The sequence below is a fragment of the Caloenas nicobarica genome, chromosome 2 (genome assembly GCF_036013445.1).
Source record: "Caloenas nicobarica isolate bCalNic1 chromosome 2, bCalNic1.hap1, whole genome shotgun sequence".
Classification (NCBI taxonomy): domain Eukaryota; kingdom Metazoa; phylum Chordata; class Aves; order Columbiformes; family Columbidae; genus Caloenas; species Caloenas nicobarica.
In genome coordinates this window covers 140323346-140341933 of record NC_088246.1, presented here as the reverse complement: position 1 = coordinate 140341933, position 18588 = coordinate 140323346, and the positions used below count along the sequence as shown (strand labels likewise).

At 45.1% G+C, this 18588-nt stretch overlaps 1 protein-coding gene across 2 annotated transcripts in view; it reads right to left on the bottom strand.

The window, feature by feature from the left end:
- ESRP1 (epithelial splicing regulatory protein 1) overlaps positions 1–12818 on the bottom strand; it is a 31602-nt gene extending 18784 nt beyond the window's left edge. For both annotated transcript variants that reach the window (XM_065628269.1, XM_065628270.1), the window contains exons 1-6: positions 12687–12818; positions 12355–12483; positions 11369–11482; positions 8725–8839; positions 1313–1411; positions 1164–1218 (exon numbers count right to left, since the gene is read on the bottom strand). In XM_065628269.1, the coding sequence (XP_065484341.1) occupies positions 1164–1218; positions 1313–1411; positions 8725–8839; positions 11369–11482; positions 12355–12483; positions 12687–12818 (644 nt within the window). The remainder of the gene's footprint in view (positions 1–1163; positions 1219–1312; positions 1412–8724; positions 8840–11368; positions 11483–12354; positions 12484–12686) is intronic.
- Positions 12819–18588: the final 5770 nt, after the last annotated feature.

The window sequence follows — 18588 nt, the reverse complement described above, 5'->3', positions numbered from 1 at the left end:
TTGTTCTATGACATGTTAGAAGTGCCATGTAGAACAAAACACAACTACCCAAGGCTGCCTTTCTGCCTATTAATGCAAGGACAGATTTTTCCACAGAAAAGACTATGGGATTGGTTAAGCAGATGAAGTGCTGTTCAGCAGCAGAGGACTCCCTTGTACAAATGGGCTGTGGAATGCCCTGTGGGAGGAAGGTCATGTTTCTTGATTATATTTTAATTTCTCAGGTGGCCTTTCTGTACGTGTCTGTCCCAAACTGTTCCCCCACCTTCTAATTCTGTACTTCTCACTATCACAAATAAGATAATCTTTCACCTCATTCCAGAGTTTTGTTAATGAAGTGGAAAAAGCATAGAACAATACTAAAATGTAACCCCTGAGCTAATCTCACTGGATACTTTCTGCCAATATTGTTGCGTTCTTTTCTTCCTTCTTTTGGCTCAGAAGTGCCAGCATCATCTACCATTATGACAGCTCTTTAATCGAAAAGAGGGTAGTAAGTATTCGTGCAAGATGGGAATATAAATAAAGTCAGTTAACACCAGTCTCTTGTGATACTGCAGAGGGAGTATCCAGCAAACTACAGAAAAAAGTATTCATACATAGAAAAGCATGATAACATTAAAAAACAAAACCAAACAAAACTGTCCTCAAAAGTAGATAAAGCTTTATGTTTAAAACATATTTGGGAAGAAGGCAATCGTCATAGCTTAAGCAATTTACTGGTAGCAGAGTATCTTTGGTACAGTATCTTTATGGAAATATTTCTTGTCTATTAAAAAATGCTTACTCAGTAACTGCAAAGCAAATTGCAAGAAAAGCGTAATAGTTAGTACCAATAGGTTTACTTATGCGAAAATGCTAACATTCTTTGTTAAAAGCACAACACGCTTAACACCCCTTCTAGCAGAACCCAGAACTACCAGCAGCTGATAGGCAACATTGAAGCCTAGCAAGAAAACTGGCTTGCATCTGATCATATAATATCTGTCCCCTTTCCCACTTAAAGCATCTAATTTATTCCCACAGCAGTGGCAAGATAAATAAAAACAATGGTAACAGCTATTTGCAAATGAGAAATACAGAGAAGTACAGCTTACCTAAGCATTCTTAAAAAAAAAAAAAGTGGGTGGGCAGCACGGCAAGAAGAGGGAGAAGATACTTACCAAGGCCCACTTTCAAATTTGTAGTTCACTCTTTCTGGATCCGAAAATCGGTGATCTATGAAATACAGCACAAGTTAATTTATTTTTCCTCAGCATACAGAACACACAGGAAAAACAAACAAGCAGAGAAAATTCATTCAATCACTTACTGTATGGTTCAGATATTAGTGTTAAAATAATATTCCCCATATCTTCAACTTGAGAGGCTCCATAGGGCAACGCTGGACTGTTCTTGTCAAGATTTAAATCTTTATGCTGGAGTTAAGTCAATCACCAAACAGATTTCTAATTGGCTTCCTGCTAAAGCAACAAACTTCCATGTTATCCTTGATGGTAAGTTGCTTCTCAGGGGAAGACTTAATCTGTTTTCCTGCTGGGATCCATGAGCTGTTCTGCCTTGGCCTCTAACTGCTGCTGCCTGCAGGAATGCGAGGTCACTACAGAAAGTGTCTGGGGACAGGAGACCCCATAATAAGGGCATATATATTTAATGTACTCATGCATTATGTATATTTGACAGACAGATACACTTTTGCATGCAGAAGAGACTGGAGTCATGTTCTCTTTAATTAACATCATCTTTAATCTCTAGGGGGAGATTTGGGGAAGGAAGAGAAGGAAATCATCAACTAGAAGCTCCAGAAATATATACCACATGCTTTCTCAACAAGGAAATCCCAAAGTAAAGTAAATATCTTACTTACCACTTAGACAAAATTCACAAATGGCGTCTCATATAAACCTTGCCTATTAGAAATTACAACCTGGGTTTTGTGCTGTTACACAGAAGCATTTTGAGAACCTGGTAAGAGTGCACCATTGCGGATAACGAAGAGACAAAATAGAGTCCCACAACCCATATATTCTTTGATCTGAAGGATTTTGGACAATGATAGCAAGGATAAGCTCTCCTGCCAACAGAGGGGAGAAATTGTTCTGTTCTGGAAAGACAGACTGCAGAATGACCAGATAAAAATATCCACATTCATAAAAATATCCACATTCATAAAGGGAGTCTGATTTAAGTTGCACACACCATCTTTTTTCACACAACTTCAAAGAGTTACTACAATATCTCTCCCCCTTTCTGTCATATTTGCCCCTCTCTAACTCCAAGCTACAGGGCTGTAAGATCACTTGCAACTCTACTCTCTCATTTATAAAGCAAATTTTTAAAAAGGTCTTTTCCATCCACATCTCCTTTGATGAGTATAGGGGAAAAAAACCAAAAACCAAACAACAAACCAAACCAAAACACACAAAAAAACAAGTACAGAACAAGCAGTAAAATATTAAGCAGTCTGGGAAGAGGGCTTTTTTTTTTTTTTTTTTTACTTCTCTTATCACTTTGTATCAAGACTTTTACCCTAAAGTGAAAGTTTCTTAAACAAGACCTATCCTGGCATGGCAGTACAGTAATGCAAGATATTCAAAACAGCCAAACGCACCAATTATTTGTCCACATTCCCACAAAATGACATTAGATACATTTCAAATGCTCAAAAGAGTCTGCCCTTTGGTGCTCAAAAGTTGCTTCTCAGTCCAAGATAGCAAAATTCCTCCTAGAAGAAAAAAAGTTTTCTCCGCCTAGAGCTGAGCACATTTTGAGATGCAGATGCCTACATGAAGGGCAGGGAAGAGAAGAACAACTGCTGTTAGAAACAGACACCACACACCAACTTTGTCATATCATCTCATCAACATGGGAGGCAGCACAAATTTCACTGTGAAATAAAGTCTTCCCTATTTTTGTGGGATGACTGCAAGTCACTTTTTAAAATTGTTTTTTGTAGTTTAACTGATATCTTATTGTGAGATGAAAAATAATTTAACTGAATTAATGAACTCCTCTTCCACAGCAAGGAAAGCTGCTGTGCCAACACAATACACTTTGAAGTTAATTTAGTTTTGAGGCTTTGTTGGTTTTAAGTGTGTATTGGAGTATGGAAGGTGAGTGAATGGTGCTCAGTCTTACAAGAACATTTGAAGTTTAAGTGAATTATAGCTTAAAAAAAATTAAACCAGTGATCCCTCCCCTCCAACTGCTTGTCTAAAGCACAGCTTAAGAGACTATCACCAGTATTTATGACAAAGAACTTCTTCATCGCAGTATCTCTTTCTAGGCTGTACACTCAAGCTCATCTCCTCCCCTGCTCCCTCGGGAAGGAGGGTGTTTCTGGGCACCTGCTGTACCAGGACAGAGAAGTGCTTCTCCTTTTCCTGACACTCTTCCCACTGCAGCATCCACCAGCTCTATGATGCACTTGTGTGGCTCTGCTGCCCAGCCAGGGAACCAGAAGCTGCTGAAGATGCAGATATTGGAGCCCTTAACTGGCCTGACCAATTTTTATGAAGATTTTGGAAACATTATCTTTCCCCTGTCAAAGTCAAGAGAAATTGGGCAGGAGTTTCACTAGATATTACGTCAGGGGACATGCATACACATGTGCACACATGTGCACTTGGCTGTTAGACTGGGCTGTCAAAACTGAAGAGACATTTCAATATTTCCTTATTTGCAAAGCCAAAGACCCCTACAAGCGACCAGCTGCCCGAGAGCGGAGGGCAGCAGTGTGAAGGGGCTGGGAATTTGAAGCAAAGCTATCACACAACAAAACAAAACACTTCCCCAGCCCATGTTAATTTTCTTCAGAAAATATTTTCATTTGAAATATTGATCAACAAGACACAGTGTTCCTAAAAATGTCCCAGTGCCAGCAGAAGTTGGTACCAGGTGTTCAGACACAGACAGTCAGTTGTGCCAAGGAACTCTAGATTAATATAAACACAGTGGGAGGGATGAAAGAAATTCATCAACATTAGCTCACATCTTTGCCCCCAATTAGCTAGAAGCAAGGCTTTTAGGCAAGATTGGAGAAGAAAATCGATAACTTTCTGCACATGTAAAGGAACATAATAATCACATTAACTGAGTGAGAACCTGAATTCTAATGAATGAGACTAACTACATACAGACGGACTCCTATGATTAGAGGCCCTCGAAATGATGGACATTTGGGAAAAAAGCTGCTAGCAGAATAGTCTTTCTAAAACCCACCCCTTGTTCTGTGAAGGGCCAGGAGACCACATGTGTGTTTGTGTGCAGTGATATTTGAAAGTTGTCTGTCCTGGGCAACGGGAAGTAGTTGATTGCGGTGGATAAATCCAAGTTCGCATCTAAAGACGAGTTGGAAAACAGACCTGGCTACCTAACACTAAATGAAGCAGCAGGCAAAAGATGCTCCCAAATGACAAGGCAGGATGGGAAACAAGGAACTTAATCTCACTGCGCAGCTGCAGCACCTCCTCCTGCACCACTCTGCAAGTCAGTAGAGGGGGCAGGAGGAAGGCATATTCCACATCAGGGTTGCCAGTGTAATCTGGGAGAAATTTCTAAACCACTTCCTCAGATTTGTCACCACAGCTTCATCCACTGCTACCGCCCTCTAAGACTTCTTCCCTCCCCCGTCTCTTCTATTTCCCAGTCTCTCAGCTCCTTTCTTAAATACGGCAAAATAAATACTGAACAATCAACTTAGCTCTGAGATGACATGAACTAGTATTGCAACTGTGTCCTGCACTAATGCTCCTCCCACTTTGTTCTGTTTAAGTATTTTCAGGCAGAAGATTATATCTTTTTAAATAGTACTTTGCATAAAGAGAATCTGGCATTACCCAGTTCCCGGGTACTATTGCAGGAAATACAAACAGCAGCATGCAAGATTCTTGGGTAATACCAAATAATGGGCTTTTTAACTGTGCTCCCCATAATTGTTTTCAAGACGCCCAGGTGGGAAAAAACAAAGCAAAACACAAACATCAACCGAAACACCAAAAAAACCCACACAAACGCACATACATAAACACACCAAATTCCAGTATTGCAGGATCCAGATCACATCCAGCCCATTAAGCAGACTGTTCTGAAGTACACCTGTGTTCCTACTGACACCCAGCAGATACTCCTAGTTAAGATTTATCCTCACAAACACAGTTCAGGAGTAGAGCAAACCATGCACTGAAGGAAGCAAGAGCTGTTTGCCATTTAATGGCTTCTGCACACCCAGTCTTGAGGCAAAGGATGAGTCTTGTGCAGACCAAATAGGAAGAGTCATGCAAGCTTTGTTCACTCCACCCTGAAGGCACTCACAGCGGTGAAAACTGGCTCAGCAAGCTTTGCAAATCAAGAAGCGCAGTAAGTAGGGGAGGTACAGAGGGTGCAAGAACCCTGCTCCTTTTGTATACTTGCACATGTTTAAAAAGAAGATTTCGACAGACCTGAGTTCCTTTCTCTGCCGGAACATGATCGCTATTCAAGTTTTTTGTTACCCAAAATTTCTCATAGTTGTCCTGCTGTCACTACTCTTACACAATACTGACTAAAGAAAGTTTGCCAGAAGACTGTCTCCTACACCAAAAACTGTTTTGAGAGTATAAGTTACGCAGTGGTAGCACTCAGAGATAAGTTACAACTCGTCTCAGTTCTTCCTTGGTCCCTCAAATTTGTATTAAAAGAAATCAGTGGTTGTCTGTATATAAAATTTATGATGTCTTGGGGGAGAAGAGGGGGGTGAGAAAGGAAAGCTTTCACCTGGCTTTGGAATGGTTTCATTGAGGTACACAGTTTCAAGCAGTTTGCTGAAGGAGTAAGTCCCAAAAGTACTTTCTCAGATAACCCAGCCAATTATTCAGTTTTGTGTCTCTATGTTCTTTTTCAAGATCATGCTTGCCTATGTAAGAAATACATAGCCAAGCACCTACTATCCAGTGTGTTGTAGACTGGAATATAAATCTTGAATGACTCTGCAGTAGGAAATTATTTCCCATGACTGTTGGGAACAACAGGGTATGTTCTCCATTTGCCTGTAATTTGTTGTTTAACCAAAAGCTACCCATCAAAATAAAAGCATTTGGAAGACTTCTAATAAGGTAAATGACTGTACAATACACAGCTTTCCCCTAACTTCCATATCACGCAAGTTTCCTCCTACTGATCACAACCACCTTACACACAGGTAAATGGAGATGTAAGTACATGAAAGGATGTGCCCCCAAAGTCATTCTACTCCTGCTCCTATCAGTTTGTGAATGCAGGTCTTCTGCACCTCCAGTCAGTACCCTACTCCTAAACCAAAAGCTCCTTTCCCCACAAAATGCTAACAAAACTGGCCTGGTATATTTTTTTGATTTAGCACATCCCCTCATGCAGCCCCCTTAGCTATGGGGTGGAAGATTTGCACTTTCTACAAGAGTAACAAAATCTTGATCAGACTCTGCACTAATTTGAACTTCAACCTACTCCATTTGGTTTTAATTTGTTTTTGTGTCCCCCGCCTCAGCATATCCACTTCAAATACAAGTTACTTTTCATTTAGGCCTTTTTGTTGCTACATAACTGTCTCAGGAGGAAAGTAGCTGTCTCACTCCATGAAGAAGGCAAAAAAAAAAACAAACCCACACCTTTACAAAACTGTTTGAACTAGTCTTTAGATCCAGCACCTGCTTCAATTTTTTTTTTTTTAAATCACAAGCATTGTATGTATGTCCAGATTCTCAAAATTCAATCAACTTATACAGCTTCTGACACCAGGGAGATTAAGTTGGTACACTTCAGAAAGGTAAGGAGAAAAAAAAAAATCATGTTTGTCAATAAAAGGAAAACAAAAATTATTTTACCTTTTTGGTCTCTGCATCCTTCACTCCCCCACTCTCAAGCAATACAGGGCAGAATAAGTTAATTTCAGCCATATTGCATAAGCATAGCAAGTTCACAAATATAAGCATCAGCAGTTACAGAACAAGACAAATGACAAAGATCAACATAAAACCAGAATGAAGTTTTTTAGGTTTATATACCTTAAGCAGCATATCAGATCCAGAATTCAGTGTCAAACTGGGAGCATTTGGATAGACTCACCAAGAATCTAGGAACTTGGAACTGCCAAAATTGATGTTCCAGGCTCTTCAGGGGCTTCCTGACAGTGCGGTAACGCCGGGGGTCTGCTCACCCCTGCCAGCAGGCAAGGAGTGCCCATCTGTCACTGTGCCTCAGCTGAGCAGTGACACCCCAAGTAGCTACAGCTATGCGATGTGGCAAGACATACATGAGACGTTCACATGGGGAGAAGGCAAATGCACATTTCTAAAACAGCCAGAGTAGCACATTGTCTTCAATTAACTTCTCCAGCTCATGTAAAAGCATGGCTAAACAATGTATTTTAAGTTTTTGATCATAACTTTAAGAAGTCTCCATAATCCAGCTTCTAGACTATGCAACTTAAGCATTTATTTTGCTTTTCTACATCAAAATTCACACTCCTACACTAAGTGTACTGTTTTGCTTCAGAGTAGGGGAAGAAGCAATTTCTGCCCCCTTCACCAGAGGAGATTATTCTTGATTTGCAGATGGCAAAGCAGAGCAGACAGCCTCCAGTACTCAGCCTTATGGTTAAACACAGAAAAAATCTACACAAATCTGACACAGGTACAAAGCCCAGGCAACACTAGTCCTGCAGTGAAAGGCCAAAATAACTCAGAAGCCACAGACTTTTGAGTCTGAAAAATACCAGCTCATAATGGCAACCACCCTATGGACACAATAAGCTAGTCAGAGGAAAAACGTTATTAAAAACAACAAAACCAAAACCCAATTAAAAATAAATTTTTAAAAATATTTTTTTAAAAACACTCTTGAATTCCTTTATCCCTTCTTGCTAGCTAGCTTTTGTGGTCACTGCTTCAGTATGTCAGTAGGGGAGACAAGTGATTTCCATGTACAAGAATACATTTGAGACGAGGGCTGGAACCTGCAGCAAGAGGGGAGGCTGCACGGGAAGTGAGGAGGAAGGCACAGCCACATCATCCACAGCCCCAGCTTCAGCTCTGGTAACTGCACATGGCATGCAAACAAAACAGAGCTAAGACTAGTAAAGCGTCAGATAGGACTAGGTTACAGACCACTGTTCAGAAAGTAATTTTAGACATATCTATCACTGAAAATGGGAACACATTACTGACTGCATCTTACTGGAGCCCAGCCTCGCCTTGCGAGTATAACATGTACAACTTCCATGAGACTGAATACCACATGTGCCGACAGCATTCCTACCTTCGGTTCGCTCCAGAATCAAAGATTCAAGTTCACAACAAGAATGAGCATTCCCTCTCCTAAAAAAAATAGGATGGCCTCCCAACATTCACTCTTGCCTAAAAAATAAAAAAATATAACTGATGCAACAAGCTACCTCACAACTTTAATGTTAGGATTCATATCGGTGATTAGAACAAATGTGCCAGTTACTTCAAACTTCACAGCTTAAAGTGACAAAACTACAAAGGTAGTAAAGAAAATGTACAGAAATCAAGAATACAGGATATTCCCCAAGGGAGCATTCATCCTCATAAGTTTTTATCTTTGTGAGAAAGCTCGGCACAGGTCTAAGTCACTCATTAAAGTTACACCACCCCTAAACACATGTTGCAAGCATTACTCACACATCCCTGTCCTAAAATTCAGCCCAATCCGTAACAGCAGTAGACACCATCACTGTTAAAAGGATACACTCTGTCATGGCCGCAACATCAAGTTTGCTAAGGTCAGGTGAGCCAGGGCAACACTTCTTGAACTCTTTCCGCAAGTCAAAGAAGGAGTAGAAGCATTCAGGCAGTAAGATATTCTGTAAAAAGGACAAAGTAGCTACTGTCAACTAGGGTGAGTTTAATCTACTTTATCTTTAGATACCAAACTTTCTAACAATTTCCTTATAATTGGTAGGAAACATGAACAGTCTTTGCTACAGAGAAACTCACATAGCTCTTCTTAGCCACATAAGTATGTTTATAAACTTTTTTGCTTAAGCAGCTTCCTCCCTATGTGGTTTTAAAAGAGAAATGTGCTTTTTCACAGCCAGAGAAACATTTGCTATTATTACTAGTGCCTCAAATCCAATATATATGTAGGAGAGCAAATGCCTGCTATTGCAGCATTTATCATCAATTCTTGATTCCAATTTTAACCGTAAAAAGCCAGAGGGTACTCAGTTCAGCTTTTATAGTCAAGCAAGTTTTGCAAGACTAGCAGAAGTAGTTTTGGTTTATAGACAAGGATGAGTTTTAGTATAGTCACACTTCAAATATTTATTCCGCTCCCCCCCCCCCCCAAAAAAAAAAAGCAGTACCCAACTGTGTGCAGATGAGTGTTTGATATGGTGCAGAAGTCGTTGGTCTATGCATGGTAACCACTTCAATTGCAGTGTATGAAGCCAGGGACAAGTTATGTAGCCCACTGGAAGTCAAAATCCCTTTTGACCCACCACTACATCTACCACATGCTTTTTTTTTTTTTTTTTTTGAGGGGGGTGGGCAGGGAGGAAAAGACACGGAGAAGACTTGGGGGTAGCTGTTGAAACCAACACAACCCCCTACTCCTTCAGTTAGATCTTCACCCCAGAGCTTCCCCACAGACACAATAGTTCATATTCCACTTGGATGTTTGTTACCTGCAGTGCCTCTCTAGATCAAAAGTAAGGGCTTTATGCAATTTAACAAGTAGTTAGCATCTTGGCATTAAAACACAATGACAGGATATGTGAAAGCACATTTAGGGAGCCCAAAGAAAGAAGTTCAGGCTCTCAAACAAGTTCTGCTTTGAGAACATCAGAACTTAGCATATGGACAGGTGCATTAGGCAAACGATACTCTTTAAAGACAAACTTATGAAAATGCAGGTGTGCTTGCCAAGATTTCCTGCTCCAGTTTTAGCATTGCTATTTTTCTTCCTCAATGAGAGATCAAGTTCTGTACTTCACTGCCATTCATTTGGAACAGCTGATGCCAATTCATTCTCTGAATACCATGAGCTGCTAGATTGGTTCAGACAGGGCATCTTAAAAGAAATAAATACATTCTCAAGAGCCTAGTGATTTCTGCCTATCTGGATTTTAGCAATCCCCCACCCCAATCTCAGGATTAGGGTATTCACCAAAGAAGTATTACAGGCCTCATAAGCATCTGGTTTACTTAATATACAGGCAACACAGAGCAGATTCAAATGAAGAATTCCTAACAAAACAGAGTATTTTGATGCAGATTTGATTCCTATCAGTGACCTGTGATTATATAGAAAAAGGATGCCTATCCCCGACACCAAACAAGCTTAAATAATCATAGGAGTTGTCCCTTCTTTTATGCACATAATTTAACTGAAGGAAAATATTAACTGTATAAAACACATACCCATTACAACTGACAAGAAAGTGTGTTAAAAACTTGATTCCCTATTTTCCTCGTGCCCCAAGACAAGCTACATACATACGGACTGTCCCTTTACTATGTATCATGCTCATTGTTTCTCTTCTAAACCTTCAAAGGCAGGAAGTACTTAGAGCACCAACAAGTATTAAAACCAAACTCATCCAGTATCAGCTTTTTAACAGCATGGACTTGCAGCAGTGCCCCTTTGAAGATGAAGCATCAAATTGGTTGCAAGAAGATCAGTTACAAGAAGAGGAGCAGAACAGCTCAGTTACAGAGCAATGCAAGCTCATAGCAAACCACAAAATAAGATGTTATTAATATTGATGCAGTTATTTCAGGACTAGAGACTCCACATATTGCTGCAACCTTATCGCTAATGAAAAATAGGCAGGACCTCATAACACTGTTAGTGATTTGGCAACTCTGAAGTTACAGAAAACTCTAGGCTATGGGACTAGTCATCACTCATAGCCTGCCCCAAACTACTGCTCAGCTCCTTACAAATACAAACACCGCCCTCAGAGCATCAACTGAAGACACAGAGATCGAAAGTTGCTGAAGCTAAAGGTTAATGTAAAATTTCAAAAGACAGTTTATGATTAAGGTGGTTAACTACTCGGCAACACTTCCAAATTCCCACTTGTTAACCCATTGTAGCTCTTACAGTTGCAGGAGCTATGAGCACTCTGTCAATGAGAGCTCCTCTCTCAGACACCTAACTAATGAAAATCTTTCTTCTGATTTAACTTAAGGCATTGTAGGGGTACATAAGCACAGGGTATTGTCTATGTCTTCCATGTGGACAGGCTCTGGTAAGCATATTAACATTTAAGCAATGTTGTGATGTTTGTACTGTGGTCGTGCAGAGGCATCCTTGTACAAAAGTTAAAATAATCAGTTTTGTAAGAAATCATACAAAACACACCAAGAGTCAAGCTATAACTACATACCTTTTTGGAAGCTTCAGGGTGCAGAACCTGCCTAATGTGCAACTGTCCATCAGTACAGAAACAGAACGAAGTACCTACACCAATGTTCAGTTCGTTGCTCACGGACTGATTAAACTGAAAGCAGGAACAACAAAAGACAGATGTGTAAAAACAGAGTGGCTGCATGAGGCAGTCTCATAATTCAGTATCATGTTATTCCTGGGCAGCAGGAATATGGAGCTGGAAATCCTTTTTGTATAAGCCTAGTCCCTCCACTTCCTGTAGACTTGTTTCTTGCTTGCTAAGTACATTATAACTTTCATGATAATTACCTTCACAAAGACACCATCCCTTTTTTTCCCCCTTCTAATGAGATGTGGCCATTCAGACAGTCATAGAAAGAAAATTCTAGGAACATTTGCAAGAGCACTGCAAGGAGACAAAGCTGGTTGGAGAGAGAAAAGGGAATGCTGGGGCAGAAGAGCCTCTGAGACTGGGCACTCAAGCACGTTGGAAAGGAGATGGGCTTTCAGCCCTACCCTCAATGAGAATCTCACACGCCTCCCTATTTATCTAGAGGCCTCAGTATTGTCTCCTTCCCAGGACCAACAAGCTACCACAATCCTTAACAGGGCCTGCCACCTCCTAGCCTTTTCAGAGGGCACCTAAATTTGGCCTCTTCCAACACTGATCAGGGCTCACCTTCAGCTGAGACTCAGGGTCCAGCACAGCAGGAGGGCAGGCTAGGGGGATGCCTGACCCTGACGTTCCTCTCTTGGGGTACAGTTCTTCCCAAGGTGGATAAGCACAAGGCAAGTGAGAAATCCCCACAAAGCCCACCACTGACCAGGCTTGCCCAGCCCACACATGTCCCTAGCGCTCCTGTGCCAGGCTCTGCTGCTCCCATGGTGGTAGTGAAGGGGATAAATGGTTGATGACACTGCCTCTACCCCACCAGAGAGCCCCCAAGGGAAACCAACACCCAGCAGCCGGTTACGGGGTGTCACCTGTCTCAACGCCTGCTCCAGCGGTGGAGCCAGTGCGAGGCTCTCCGCATCCACCTGGGTGATCTCCTGGCATTCAGCTGTCAGCTCCAGGTGGTCAGGCCGGACCAGCACATCATGGAGGTGCCCCAGCTCCAGAGAAAGCAGAGGAGAGGAGAGTCAGCTCCCAGGTTGGAGGTCCTCAGCCGCAGCACCAGCCCCTGCCCTCCACTAGAGCCTGCTCCAGCCTGGGGCACCCATGGCCAGCCCAGCTCTGGGGCCACCCCACCTGTACCCAGTACAGCAGGGGCCAAGGGTAGCAGCAGGTTGGAATGCTCCCTCCTCGGGGAAAATACCTCCTTACTCCTCAGGTCGACTACTTTCCACAGGAGCTGAAGCAGCTCTCGCTCATCTGAGCCCAGCCTTGCTCCGTTGGTGCCTGCCGTGGTCACGAAGAGGATCACCAGATAGTCGGGAGACGCCGTCATGGTGCCACAGGGCCGGTGGAAAGGATAAAAGGGGAGAAAGAAAAAAAAAAAAAAAAAAAAAAAAAAAGGAAAAAAAAAAAAAGAAAAGGGGGGGAATCGAGGGGGGAGGGGGAAGAGAAGAGGCCAGAAAAACTTTCCCTGTCCGAGGCGCTGCCAAGCGAGACCCAAGCGGCAGAGCCCCCACCTGCAGTCTGGATCCCGAGGCCCTGGCGCAGGGGAGGCGCACGGCTGCCCCTTTCCCACCCCCTTTCTCCCGGGGCGGGCGGCAGCCGCTCCCACGCCGGCTGTAGCGCTGGGAAGCGCGCAATGGCTGCGGGCTTTTCTGCGCGGGGCCGCGGCCCTACCTGCCCACCCCCCGCCCCACGTGGTGCAGGTAGCACACACCTGGCACCGCCCGCCCATTGGCCCCGCCGAGCAGGGACGTGGCAAGCGCGGAGGGGGGTGGTTGGCGGAGTGGGGGGCCGTGATTGCGGGCGGGGCGCCCAGCGTGGGATCGGGATTGCGGGCGGGGCGCGGCGGGGCGGGAGGGGCAGCGGTGGACCGAGGAGCTCCGATGTGCACCGACGGCCGGGCTGCGCCTCCCGCCGTCCGTGTGCGCTGCCCGGGAGGGAGCGACTGACTCCTCATCGACGGGGCGGCGGACGGGAGCGGGCCCGGGCGAGGCCGCCCGCTCCTGTCGGGACATGTCGCGGGCGTGGAGAGCAGGTCGGCTCTGCGACCGCGGGCAGTCCGCAGCCCCGTCCGCGGGCGGAGCGCGGCGCGGCTCGCCCTGCCCGGCACCCTCCCCTCCCGCTCCACCTGGACGGAAGGGGAGGGCAGACTGCCACGCCGCCCGCAGCCGTCTCGGCGGTTCTCGGCCCCCGGCGCGGGGCTAGCGTGGCCGTCGGGCGCCGCAGGGGCCGGGCCATGCGGTGCTGGGGCGCAGCGCGGCGGTGTGCCGGCCGTGCCGCCGGGAGCAGCTCCTGCCGAGGGACCCGGGTGGGCTCAGGACGGTGGAGCCTTTTCCTCTGGCGTGCGCAAGGCGGAGGCATCGCAGCTTCTGTATCGCCCTGCGCGGCGGCTCTAGCTGGGTGCCAATTGCTGGCTGGCTCGGCTGTCGCCGCCATCCTTCGATGAGCTGTAGTGGTGCTGATCCGTGTGGCAACAACCGCTGTTCTGGTGACCATTGCTCAACTGTGAAATCTGGGTTCTACATATGTATTGCACAAAAACTGATTTTTTCATGACAAAAAAACTGAAAAGATCACTGAATGTAGGGCAAACAAGTAACACTAACTTTCCCCAACAAACTCCTGTGGTATACCTAGTTAAGACCCTGGTTGTGTATTTCCAACTTCACTATGATGCTGCTTCTCTAAATTTTTACTGAGATGATGGTGCTGTTGTGGTTTAATCCCGGACAACAGCTAAGCACTGCGCAGCAGCTTGCTCGCTCCTCTTTGGTGGGATGGGGGAGAGAAATAGAAGAGTAAATGTGAGGAAACTCATGGGTTGAGATAATGCATCTTAATACGTTAGGCAAAAGCCACGCATGCAAGCAAAGCAAAACAAGGGATTCATTCACCACTTCCCATGGGCAGGCAAGTGCTCAGACACCCCCAGGAAAGCTGGGCTCCATCATACATAACGGTTACTTGGGAAGACAAACACCATCGCTCTGAATGTCCCCTCATTCCTTCTTCTTCCCCCAAAATATATACTGAGCATGATGTCATATGGAGTGGAAAATCTCTTTGGCCAGTTTGGGTCAGCTGCCCCAGCTGTGCTCCCTCCCAGCTTCTTGTGCATCTGGCACGGCTGAGAAGCTGAAAAGTCCTTGACTGCTTCACAACAACTAAAACATCAGTGTTATCAACCTTATTCTCATTCTAAGTCCAAAACACAGCACTGTACCAGCTACTAGGAAGAAAATTAACTCTATCCCAGCTGAAACCAGGACAGGTTCACATCATGCTTTTCTTCATCACAGTTCCTTGTGCAGGTGGTGCAGGTTCACAGCTTGCACCACCTTTTATTAATGCAGGTTCACAGCTTGCACCACCTTTTATTAATGCATACACGTTTGTTGGTTTGGCAGGAAGGGAGAAGATGTCTTTCACAAACACTGGGGATTCTGTCAGCCAATAAATAGTCCAAATAGTGCCTGGCACCCTTGTCCTGCCCTGCTGCAGTTTGGTGCAGTGTGGTTTTCCTTGCTGGGACTGCCACCAAGTTCTTTGCGCATTTGTCTTCTGACTTTCTGATGCATTGAGTAAAACACATGTGAAGCAGAGCACTGGCGTGTGTGTCCTGAGCGGTGGCTGCAGCTGATCTGTACTCAGCAGCTGAGGAGTGGGGTTGGTCCTCACGCAGGGAGTTTGCTTGGTGACCTTTGCCTAGCCTGGAGCAGAGGGATTCGATGGTATAGAGAATTTCTTTGCAGGTTCTCTGTCAGGTCTTAGTTCAGTGCGACTTCTTAGAAAAGACTTCATACTTTGGTAAAGAAGTCCAGAAGTACATCTCTGAAATGACTTCACATTGGAGCATGCCAGATAGTGCTTGCTTGGTTGGTTGGGTGGTCATCTTTCAGTGAATCGCCCATTCTAGATGGATTCCTTCCCAATGCCTGCTTGGCTTTCAGGATGAAGCCCTTTTCTTTGTGAGAACCGCTGCTGGATGGGTACCTGTTCCTTCACTTGTGATTTGTTGTGTGCTGCTTTATGCATTTTTTCTTCTTCTCTCTTATGCCTTATTGTCTTATGCTATCTTGTCTCTTTCCATCTAGGAGCATCAGACTCCCCAGCTTATTGCTACAGTAGCTGCCATTATGTACAGTAACCCCTTCCATAGGTTAAGCTTTACCCTAAAAGTATTTTTAATTCCCATTATGTGTTTTATTCATTTATTTAGGGAGCCGCTTGCTGCTAATTGCTTCTGTAGCACCATTACCTTTTATTTTTCTTTTTCTTGGGTAACATGTTCCCTAAAATGTCTGTTTTCCAGTCGCAGTTCCCATTCCACCCCCTTTCTTTCATGCCTGCAGTATCTGGTCTGACAACACGCACCAGTTGTTCTGGTTCCTGTGTGGTGTTACCCGGGCTCCCATTCCAGTTGCTTCTCCCTGGCCGTCCGTTGTCCCTGGGCCCGGTTAAGCATAGCCTTTGCATTAAGTGTCTTCTTCCAGATGACATCAGTGTTGTTCCCTACAGGAACATACTAGGACGCTTTGGGGCACGATGACCTCTCAAGGCTCCACCCAGCACCTTGTTGCTGACATTCTTTTTGTTTCCCGTCTGCTGTCTGTCTAATTTCAGTGCAACTGTTTCTCTGTCCTTTTTGTATTAGTTCTGTTTTCCCACCACGTGTCCTTTTGTGCCACTTTCTGTTTCAGGACATTTCTGAAACTACTTACACCTTCCTTTGTGCCAAGGAGCTGGTTGCAACACCACCCTCTGACCATGGTGAGAGACCTAAGTGCCCTCTTATTTATTTCCCCCATGTTCCTGAAGCTTCCTCCTCCCACCCATTGACCCCTTCCTCCCAGTTTATTTTGAACAAACGTGTGACTTTGCACATCTCACAGTCTCCAGGTTTTTCCTGTGAGTTCTGTTTCTCCCACCCTGCTTTATTCCTCTAAAGGAGGGTCTTTAATTCACGCCAATACCGCCTGCAACTGTTATCCTTCCCGTGCAGACCTTCAGTCTGTGCCAGGTCTCCCACCTGTATCACTCTTACCATCAGTGCTCATGATTTATTTCAGAATATCAACTTTTTACAGCTGGAATGGGAGAATCAGCAGAGCTGTATCATTTTGTTGGAATGTGTTAATGGTTACCACCGTTTTTTTAAATCTAAGATAATTGCTGCTACTAACCCAATTCGCCTTTCTCCACTTTTCATCAGTCAATAAATAACTCTCTACCCACATCGAAATTGTTCCCCGAAATCGTGCAACTGGGTGTGACATTCAAACATTGCTGCTTTACCTTGCAGCAAAGAAATGCCCCTGACTTGTAAGCTCAGCCATGTGCTCAAATCAATGACATTGCATTCAGAGCCACCTGAATTTGATCCTGCAAAGCTGATTCTCCTCACATCCAGAGCCGTAACTGTTACCAGCAGCGAGGGATCCACTGCAGATAAAACCAGAGGGCTGGAATTCCCCTGCTAGCTACTGAAGCTACTCACACTAGCTGACCTGGTTGCAATACTGTTCCAGGAGAGGAGCTGTCTGACTGCGTTCCTCTGGCACAATGGTACGCGTGATGATGCCTGTGTTTGGAGCAGATCTGCAAAGCTACTCTCACATAGAAGTCTCCAGAGAACCTGTAAGCATAACCAATATAAGCCATGGCAGGTGTCACTCACAGTTATAAGGCACTGTGCTGCTTTAGTGAAATACATATACACTCAAGTTTTGTCTCTCTACCTACAAAATCTATATTTAATTCCAGGAGTTTAGAACTGTTTATCCATCAGGAAGAGAGTGGGTCCCAGCTCGGGGCAAGAATGAGAGCGGGCAAACCTGCCAGCATGGCCAAGGAGGCCCCTTGATTACGAAATTCTGAAATATTTCTGTGAAAGGATTTTAAGTATTTTAACCACATTTGTTGAAACAGTATGAGGAGGCAGTATCATGTTTTCAGCGGATTTGGAAGCAGTTCCAGCTGATGAGTCTCTCTGCACTGCCACAAAATACCTCTTCAGGTGTGCCGATAAAACTGGTTGTGGAACTGCACGCTGTGGCCCAGCTCCCCAACATGTGGTGTGACGACACAAACTTCCTGAACTAGTTTCACCACTGAAAATGGATATATCAAACCACACCCTTGTTTAAACTGATGCAACATTTTCATGTAAAGTCCAACTTGGAGGCCTGCTGCTCCTTGTGCAAGTGAAACTCCGGAGCACTAAGAGAGCAGCAAGCTTGCCTACCAAAACAAAAAAGTACTTGCCAATTCCTGGTGCACACACAAAACAGCCTATTTCATTAAGAAGTTGTTCCAGAAACAAGACCCAGATAATAAGGTATAATTATGACCGTTAAGGAAAGCACAGGTACGTGGCTGAGGCTCCAGCTGGCAGTTCGAGATGTTACGCATCCTTTTCTAGACTTCCTCTAAAGGCACATGGCACGGTTCTGCTGTTACAGAGCTTGTACACGAACCTTGTGTAACCAAACACCGCTTGCACAAGATCAACTCCACATGGTTCTCCTGGCCACGGGCTGTTTTTGGCTCCACGGCGTCTCTAACCTGCACGCAATTCAGTTGTCGTTGCAGAAGGGAATCACCTGGTCAGCATCAGGAGCTGCGGAAAGGCTGCAAGGACTTGTTCTACGCACACTTGAGAGAAGTGACAGTTTCTTACATCTGAACAGTGTTAGTTTTAAATATGGAAAGGCTGCAAAAGGAATTTCTCAAGCAGGACCGAGTTCAGGTAGTGCTGAGCCGGAGCTCAATTGTGACACCCAGCAGAAGCCCGGCGGGGAGCGACCCGAGTGGCGCCCGGCCGCCTTCACGGCCACGGACACCGAGCGGGGCCTCCGCCAGCAGGGGCAGCGCCGCCGCCCGCACACGGCCTCGACCTGCGGGCAGCAGCGCTCCCGCCGCTGCCTCCGGCGGGGACAGCCCGCCCGGCCTCCCCGCGCCTTTGCTCCGGGCCGGTGCACTCGGCAGTGCCGCGAGTGGCCCCGCCGCCTCTCCGTGCGGCCGGGGGGGCAGCGGGCTGGAGGCCGCCGCCCCGGCTCTGCGCCCCGCACAGCGCTGAGGGCACTCCCACCGCCCCCGCC